The sequence below is a fragment of the Otolemur garnettii genome, unplaced genomic scaffold (assembly GCF_000181295.1).
Source record: "Otolemur garnettii isolate 467f Iridium unplaced genomic scaffold, OtoGar3 scaffold00219, whole genome shotgun sequence".
Classification (NCBI taxonomy): Eukaryota; Metazoa; Chordata; class Mammalia; order Primates; family Galagidae; genus Otolemur; species Otolemur garnettii.
Genome location: NW_003852614.1, coordinates 1,298,183 through 1,308,156, shown reverse-complemented (window position 1 = coordinate 1,308,156; position 9,974 = coordinate 1,298,183). Strand labels below are relative to the sequence as shown.

The 9,974-nt window shown below is 36.8% G+C and overlaps 1 protein-coding gene across 1 annotated transcript in view; it reads right to left on the bottom strand.

The window, feature by feature from the left end:
* The window catches only part of TEX11 (testis expressed 11), a 159,812-nt gene that overhangs the window by 60,066 nt on the left and 89,772 nt on the right, over positions 1-9,974 (bottom strand). Inside the window, 5 exon segments of the mRNA XM_012812714.1 lie at positions 4,154-4,274; positions 5,499-5,556; positions 5,559-5,606; positions 6,957-6,973; positions 7,261-7,393. Coding sequence (XP_012668168.1) covers positions 4,154-4,274; positions 5,499-5,556; positions 5,559-5,606; positions 6,957-6,973; positions 7,261-7,393 — 377 coding nt within the window.

The window sequence follows — 9,974 nt, the reverse complement described above, 5'->3', positions numbered from 1 at the left end:
GGCCCAGGCTGGGGATTCAAACCCACCACCTTAGGTGTACGTGGCTGGTGCCTTAGCCGGTTGAGCTATAGGCGCCGAGCCTAAAAAATAATTTTAAAAAGAGTCAAAATGACTATACTAATCTTTTAAATATGAGGATTATTCATTATGAATTTGTACCAACTAGACAAACAATTAAACAAGTTTACTATTTGGAAGTGCTGAAATGACTGCATGAAAAGTACGAAAACAACCTGAACTTTTCATTAACAAATCATGGGTCCTACATCACAACAATGCAATACCTCACACAGCACTGTCTGTGAGGGTGTTTTTACCCAGTAAACAAACAACTGCTTTGGAACCCCCTCCCTACTCCCCTGATCTGAACCCCAGTGGCTTTTTTATTTACTCAAAGATAAAGGAAATATTGAAAGGAAGACATTTTGATGATATTCAGGACATCAAGATTAATATGACAACAGCTCTGATAGCCCTTCCAGAAAAAGTTCCAAAATTGCTTTGAAGGGTGGACTAGGAGTGCTAGCATTGGTGCATAGCTTCCTAAGGGGAGCACTTTGAAGGCGACCATAGTGATATTCAGCAATACGGTTTCCAGCTTGCCAGCTTGCCCTGAAAATTTTGGATTTGCTAGCCTCCACATTGATGGCACCTATATCCCTGTTTTGCTTCCACAGAATGTGTTTTGCCCCATGCATGGTGTTTTCTTCCTAGGGTAGCAGCACTGCCCTGCCTCTGCCTGACTCAAGCTCACATAATAGAAATAACCAAAGAAAGGTGGAGACTTTACCTCCTTCATGTTTACATGGATGGAGCTGGAACATATTCTTCTTAGCAAAGTATCTCAAGAATGGAAGAAAAAGAAACCAATGTACTCAGCCCTACTATGAAACTAATCTATAGCTTTCATAGCCCAACTATAGTCCAAGAATATGGGGATGGGGGAGAAGGAGGGAAGGGGAGGGGGGAGGATGGGTGGAGGGAGGGTGATTGATGGGACCACACCTATGGTCCATCTTACAAGAGTACATGTAAATCTTTCTAAATGTAGAATATAAATGTCTTAACACAATAACTAAGAAAATGCCATGGGCTCGGTGCCTGTGGGTCAAACGGCTAAGGCGCCAGCCACATACACCTAAGGTGGTGGGTTCGAATCCAGCCCAGGCCTGGCAAACAACAATGATGGCTGCAACCAAAAAATAGCCGGGTGCTGTGGTGGGCGCCTGTGGTCCCAGCTACTTGGGAGGCGGAGGCAGGAGACTCGCTTGAGCCCAGGAGTTGGAGGTTGCTGTGAGCTATAATGCCACGGCACTCTACCCAGGGGGACAGCTTGAGGCTCTGTCTCAAAAAAAAAAAAAAAAAAAAGAAAGAAAGAAGATGCCATGAAGGCTATGTTAACCAGTTTGGTGAAAATATTTCAAATTGTATGTAAAACCAGCACACTGTACCTCATGACTGCATTAATGTACACAGTTATGATTTAATAAAAAAAAATAGAAACAACCAAGAATGGATGTTTGTACAACATGAACAGGACAACCTCTTATGTTGAAAACAGGATACACAAGTCAACCTATGCTCCTTTTTTTTTTTTTGCAGTTTTTGGCTGGGGCTGAGTTTGAACTCGCCACCTCTGGCATATGGGGCTGGCAGCCTACTCCTTTGAGCCACAGGCACCCCCCCCATGCTACTTTTAAATCAGTCTCCCTAGATCAGTGTTTTTCAACCTTTTTTTTTTTTTTAATCTCATGGTACAATTGAACCCATAGTCAAATTTCTTTCTTTTTTTTTTATTAAGTCAAATACACATAGATCATGAATACATTCATGCATGTGTGGGGTACAATGTGCTGATTTTTTTTATACAATCCCCATACTTCACATATTGCAGGGAGAGTTTGTGAAAACTTAGTTCAGTTTCTGCAGCACACTTAAATTATGTTGATCAAAAAAAGAGTGAAAAAGGAATATATTTACTGTGCTTTAAACTTCTTTTGAAAATAATTTAATGATTTTTAAAAATTTTCACAGCACACATTAACATCCTCTTATGGCACATCAGTGTGCTATGGCACACTGATTGAAAATCACCCTTTGTTCCAAGCTTAAGAAGCCAGCATTCCCTATCTTTCTCTAAAGACTGAGGCCAACAATCATTCTTTAAAAGTTAAGGAGAGGAGAAACGAGGTGGATGACAAAGAAGTGGATTTTAAAGAATAGGTATTTCCCCAAGCAGGATAAGTATAAACAAAAACACAGGGATCCTGAAGTCCGTATTCTGTTTTCCCACTTTGCTGCTAGCCTTGCCAATTTAGGGTTATATGCTGTTTTCCTATTCTCTATAATCTGACTGAAAGGGATATCAGTCTTCCTTCAAGACTCTCATTGATCTCCCAAAGCAAAACCTTAATTCTTATTTTGTTGAATATTGACAAATTGTAGCTATACATATTTATGGGCTACAACGTGATGCTATAATATATGGATATAATGTGAAATGGCTGAATCAAGCTAGTGAACACACCTGTTACCTCAAATCCTTATTATTTATTCCTCTGGTCTAACTGTAACATTGCATTCTTTGACCATCATTTGCTTGTTTTTCCCAACCCACAGCCTCCATTAACCACCATTCTGCTGTCTGCTTCTATGAGTTTGATTGTTTTTGATTCCACATGTGGTAAAAAATATAATCACTGAATAAACCTGCACTGAATAAAAAAAGAAATCAGCAGAGGAGGGAGTAAAATACAGATCTTCAATGTTCAGCTCTATCACCTGCCTCTGGGAAATGGTGGGAATAACAAGCTTTTCCAAAAGGTTCACATCATCATAGGGAAGTAATGATTCTACCAGGCTTTGAAAATAGAAAATAATGCATAACACTTGGTGGTACTGCTACTTTGACCTAGTCTATACTATATGTTGGGTACTACAAAAATTTTGAGACATTCTGTGTTAAGGTCCATTATTTCACTTCCAAGAAATACAGTCGACAGCATCCTTTATGATTCATCTGTGCTTCTTTCTTTATTTATTTCTTTCTTCCTTTTTTTTTTCTTTTGAGATAGAGTCTTGCTATGCCACCCTCGGTAGAGTGCCATGGCATCACAGCTCACAGCAACCTCAAACTCTTGGGCTTAAGTGATTCTCTTGCCTCAGCCTCCCAAGTAGCTGTATCTGTGCAGGTTTCAATGTGCTCAGTTTATTGTTGATGCTGGGAGGGCTTCATTTGTTTCCATCAACATGGATTTTATGTTTCTTGATTTTTGTGTATCTCAAAACTTTTGTAATGACCCATGTATTTGTCTTAGAAATTTTCTACTTTTAAATATTTACATTTCAGAATCCCAGGGAAATTTTGTAGTGTGCAACTACATTGTAATATGAATTTATCCTAAAACTCATATCAGAAAGCATTGTTCTATGCAATTTTTTTCTTCTTCTTTTTTTTTTTTTTTTTTTGAGACAGAGTCTTACTTGGTCACCCTGAGTAGAGGGCCGTGGTGTCTTTAGCTCACAGCAACCTCCAACTCTTGGGCTCAAGTGATTCTCTTGCCTCAGCCTCCCAAGTAGCTGGAACTACAGGTGTCCGCCACAATGCCTAGCTATTTTTAGAGATGGGGTCTCACTCTTGCTCAGGCTGGTCTCAAACCTGTAAGCTGAAGCAATCCACCCACCTCAGTTTCTCAGAATGCTAGGATTACAGGCATGATCCACCATGCCTGGCCACCAATACCTTTCTTTCTTTCTTTCTTTCTTTCTTTCTTTCTTTCTTTCTTTCTTTCTTTTTTTTTTTTTTTGAGACAGAGTGTCATTTTGTTGCCCTCAGTATAGTGCTATGGCATCTTTAGCTCACAGCAACCTCCAACTCTTGGGCTCCAGTGATTCTCTTGCTTCAGCCTCCCAAGTAGCTGGGACTACAGGCACCCCCCACAACACCTGGCTGTTTTTAGATATGGGGTCTCACTCTAGCTCAGGTTCATCTTGAACCTGTAGGCTCAACTAATCCACCCACCTCGGCCTCCCAGAGTGCTAGGATTACAAGTGTGAGCCACTGTGTTGGGCCTTGTTCTATATAATTTCTAATGCACAAAACAGTGAAGTTCCTTTAAATTACCTGAGAGTTTAATATTACTCTTTGAATTACAGTGTGGAAAATAAGGCTCAGAGTATCTTCAAAATATCTCTAAATGTCTTCCAGGGGACAGAGCTCTGTACTTGATGCTCCATCTGGCACTAAGAGGTTAACCAAGTTGTGCATACGTTTGCTGAAAATCAAAAAGATAAAACTTATCCCATAAAGAAATAAATCAGTGGTGTCATGGCAAAGATAAGTAAAATCTAAATCTTGTCCCTGACTAAAAACTTCAAAACACTTCTGTTCTTCCTTTGGTTTTATCTTTCCTCCAACTTCAGTAGACAGACTGTAAAACAGGTTGACCAATCCTTCCTTTTACAATGGCTAGGCTGTCTTTTATTCTTTTTCTAGTCTCCTGCACAAAGGAGTTGTGGCTGTTTATTTTATGAGTTGGTTCAGTGTGCAGGCACTTTAAAGCATTTTGTTACTTCCTCAAATGGGCAAGGGAATTGGGATTTAAATTTGGAACAATTTCACAATAACTGTCTCTCATGACTTAGAATAGGAAAACTATAATAAAGTTTTCCAGAGAAAAACCACACATCTATTTTCCCCCATATCTGAAATAAAAAAAACTCTAATAAATAATAATTTGTGTAGCACTTATTGATGCTTAATGAAAAGTGCTTAGGAAAAACTTGGAGGCAAATATAGCACATTTAACAGTTGTTAAATTTGGGTGGTAAATCCTGTAGTCCTAGCTACTTGGGAGGCTGAGGCAAGAGAATTATTTTAAATTCATAATCTTGGAAAATCTGGAAATTCATATCTTGCCTGGGCAACACAGCAAGACCTAGTCTTTAAAAAATAAAATAAAATAAAGTAAAATAAAATAAAATAAAATAAATTTTGGTGGTGGATACATTGGTGTTTGTTATATTGATTTCTATATTTTTTAATATATCTGAAATATTTAGTAATAAAACAAAGAAAGAAAGATACTTAGTAGTTTGATTATACAAACAGTATTTTGTTTTATACACATAAAAACAACTTTACATCTCTTTTTATTCTTTGGGAAAACCAGACTCCTTGATCTTGCTAAATAATTCTTAGTCTATAATACAACTCAATATGGAGCTGTTTACAAGGCTGTCCCCAAGATTATCCCCAGACAATCTTTTAAGTTGGGCTAGTTGAGTATGATTGATTACTTATGAGATATTGACTAAAGTTCTTTTGGCTATCAAAAAGCCTGGATTAGTGGATGAGGCAAGACAATAGTTTTAGCACAATAGTTTGAGGTTGCTGTGAGCTGTGATGCCATGGCACTCTACCAAGGGTGACGTAATGAGACTCTATCTCAAAAAAAAAAAAAAAAGGCTGGATCAGGTGCTGAATTACATTTACTAACCTGTATTTCAAAACATCAATTGATTTTTGTTTTTTGTGGAGCAATAAAGCCCTTTCGGGGCTTTGAGAGTGATGAAAGGATAGTATGTAGGTTTTTCCATTGCTAATGCTAGAGGAAGAGAAGAAAAAAGGTTGTGAACACCATAATCTCATCCATCACAGTTTTCATCAGGAAACTGGCCTGAAACAGGTGAACAAAAACAAACAAACAAACAAACAAAAATGAATTCTATAAATGATGAATCCACACATGCTTTTGGAGATATCTTCTATTTTCTGGGCAGAGTAGCAGGGTAGGATTACCAGCTTACATACTTTCTTCAGCAAATACTAATAGAAAACTTACTATTTTTATGACCTTGAACACAATCATACAGGTGAAGCAATAATTTTATAAATGAGAGTCAAGGAAGAGCACAGTATGAAGGAAGCAGAAAGCAGATCAGTAAAAGGGCTGTAATCAAAAACAGATTTATACAATGTATGAATGTACAATGTACTGTTTTTGTCTGACACTAAAAATAGGAAATACTTAATATGGGAGTGAGGATCAGCAATAACTAACTCTAAAACTTCCAGATGCACTGAATAGACCTGTAGAATTGAAGTTCCATTATACAAGGAGAAAGGGCCATCATAACATGTCCATAAAGTATACATCATCTGTTTCATGGCTCTAGAGAATTCTGTCTTGATGAGACCAAGGAAAGACAAATGTGACTCTTGTGCACTTGGGACTGAATACCCAATACCTTTAGTAACCACATATGTGCTCCTGAGGAAGATGAGAGATAAAAAGGAAAGATAATTTTCTAAAGTATATTCCCATAAAAGCTCTGAGCCCCAAATCCACTTAAAATTCAACCAGAAATTTGAGGGTAGCAGTTGTGTTAAAAAATATTACCAGTATTTCTCTGTACATTTCTATAAATTGCTAAGATTGCATCATCTTTGATTGGTAAAGTGCTCAATTATTTTTTTTTAGCTAGCAGAGAAAAACTTTATGAATTTTGAGCTCCCCCTATTGTATAGTTATGTATATTATAAATTTAAGCACCTATTATTAGCAATGCACTTCTCTAGGGTATAAGTACAAAAAAATAGGTAATTATTATTTATTACCCTAAGGAGATTATGATCTTATAGAGTAAAAAAATAAATGCACAGGGTGGCATCTGTGGCTCAAAAGAGTAGGGCGCTGGCCCCACATGCCGGAGGTGGTGGGTTAAAGCCCTGCCATGGCCAAAAACAAAACAAAACAAAACAAAACAAAACAAAACCAAAAAAATAAATGCACAAATGTTTGTAATATGAAAAAGTCTTAGAGAGGGAGAAACAAAGTACTATGAAGAAAAATTGTTTCTCACCTGGAAGTACAAAAGAAGAGTAAAGAAAAGAAAAAAAATCAGTAGGATGTAAATGGGCACCAGCCTTACAAAAGCATAAACATAGCTCTTACATGCGATTGTTTCAAATGTTTTACTTTTTTTTTTTTTTTTTGAGACAGAGCCTCAAGCTGTCACTCTGGGTAGAGTGCAGTGGCATCACAACTCACAGCAACCTCCAACTCCTGGGCTGAAGCGAGTCTCCTGCCTCTGCCTCCCAAGTAGCTGGGACCACAGGTGCCCGCCACAATGCCCAGCTATTTTTTGCTTGCAACTGTCATTGTTGTTTGGCAGGTCCGGGCTGGATTTGAACCCGCCAGCTCAGTTGTATGTGGCTGGCGCCTGAGCCAGTTGAGCCTCAGGCGCCGAGCCATAAATGTTTTACTTTCTAAATGAGTTAGCTCCCACACTGGTTCCAGGAAGCTGTCCAGTGATGGATCATTCAGTTTGGCTTTAACTTCAAACTCGTACAGCAGAAGCAATGTCTCACACAGATCATTTGAGAAGTCCCCTAAGGCAGAGGCAAAAATGCAATATTTTCTAAGATTACATTCCATTATTCTCTCTTGTTCTAATCTCTGTAATTAGAGAGGGTTTTCAGTTGAGGAAAGTTAATTTTACTTATAATTTTAAGGTCTTCCTAGCCTCTGTACACAGATTTTTAAAATATTTTTAAATCTTTAAGTTCACCACTACTATAAGCACCCTGTATGCATTCACTAGCATTACCTGTATTTTCTGAAACTATTGCCATTATGCTCTTAACTAGCCTGAAAAAGTCCTGTTGCTATTATTAAGATTCTACTTCAAATACAATGTTTACTTGCCTCTTGTGAACTTCCATCTTACCCATGCTCACCTGAATGCAGCACTGTATCTTCTAGCAAAGAAGTGCTGCTTCACTATCGGAAGAATCTTTCTTAGTGGCATGCACCACACTATGTGAGATAGTTTTCATTCATCCTTGATATATGGAACATTTTTTTTGTTGTTGTTGCAGTTTTGCCAGGGCTGGGTTCGAACCCACCACTCTTGGTATATAAGGCTGGCGCCCTACTCACTGACCCACAGGTGCTGCCTGGTATATTGAACATTTTAAAGTGTTTTAAGGTAAGGCATATACACAGTAAACTGAATGAAGTGCTCTAACCTTAAACAGTTTGATGAATTTTTAAGTATGTTTAAACTCATGTAATCACTATCTAGATCATGATAAAGAACATTTACAACAATTCATAAGGTTCCCTTGTGTTCCCTTCCATTCAATACCACCCTGCCAGAGGTAACAATTATTTTTACTTCTATTATTATCCATTGATGTTGATATTGCTTATTCTTGAACTTCACTGCTAGTACACAGAATATAATCAACTTTTGGGTATTAACCTTATCTCCTGTAACTTGATAAACTCATTAGTTCTAGTAATTTTTCTGTAGTTTTTTTTGATTTTCTATATATAAAATTATATCATCTGCAAATATACTTTTATTTCTTATTTTTCACTCTATATATCCTTTCTCCCCCATCTTTTTTTTTTTTCTTGCCTTATTGCATTGGCTAAGACATCTAGGATGATGTTTAACATGAAGGACGAAGCATTCAGTCTTTCATTATAAGTATGACATTAGTTGTAGATTTTATGTTTGTAGACACTCTATCAGGTTGAGAAACTTCCCTTCTATTCCTAGTTTGCAAAGTTTTCATCATAAACGGATTTTGAGTCTTGTCATATACTTTTTCTGTATCTATAGAGGTGACTTTATTTCTTCTTTAATCTGTTGATATGGTGAATTAATTGACTTGGTTATGATGTATTATCTTTTCATATGTTACTAAATTTGATTTGCTAGTATTTGTTGAGAATTTCTGCATCTGTTTTCATGAGGCATATTGGCCTACAGTTTTCTTATAATGTCTTTGTCTAATATTGGTATCAGGAAGATACTAGTCTCCTAAGACTAACTGGGAATTGTCACTTTATGCAAACTCTTCCTGATAGAGTTTGTATAAAATTGGTATTAGATCTTCCGTGAAGTTTGGTAGACTCCTTTAGTGGAGTTTTCTTTTTTTGAAAGATTTTAAAATATGAATTTAATTAATTTAATAGACATAGGACTATAGCTATTTCTTCTTGAGGGAGCCTTGGTATTTTGTAACTTTCAAGAACTGTGTACATTTTACCTAAGATTTTTAATTCATGGTCATAACATTGTTCATTACGTTCCCTTATTACCTTTTTTAATCTCTGTGGGATCTCTAGAGATAGCTTCACTTTCATTCCTGATACTATTAGTTTGTGTCTTATTTGCTTGGCTAGAGGTTTATCAATTATATTAATCTTCTCAAAAGAAATAAACACTCTTCACTCCTCAGTTTATTGAAGCACTATTCACAATGGCCAAGATTTGTGATAAATCTAATTCTTTACTAACAGATGAATGGATAAAGAAATTGTGGTACATATTACACATTGGAAAGTAAAATGAAATCGAATAAAATGGAATCAAATCCCATCATTTTGTAACAACATCGATGGAACTGTAGAACGCTATGTTAAGTGAAATAAGCCAAACACAGAAAGACAAATCTCACATGTTTTCACTCATATGAGGCAGCTAAATAATAAAACAATTGATTTTATGGAGACAGAAAGTACAATGATGGCTAACACAAGCTGGGAAGTGTAGTAGGGCTGGAGGGATACAGTGGGGATTGTTAACTATGTAAAAATATAGCTAAATAGACTGAATAAACAATATTTGACATTATAACAAAATGACTGTCATTAACAATCAGTTAAGGTACACTTTAAAATATCTAAAAGAGGGGGTGGAGCCAAGATGGCGAACTGCAGCCAGCTTTTTTAATTTTTATTTTTATTTTTATTTTTTTTTAATGAATGGTAACTGTGTACATTGATGCACCTTCGGGGTACAGCGTGGTGTTTTCACACACAATCCATGACATTTCCATCAAACTGGTCAACATAGCCTTCATGTAACCCTCTTAGTCATTATGGCAAAACATTCATATTCTACTCATAGAAAGATTCACTTGTACCCTTGCAAGATGAACCACAGAAGTGAACCCT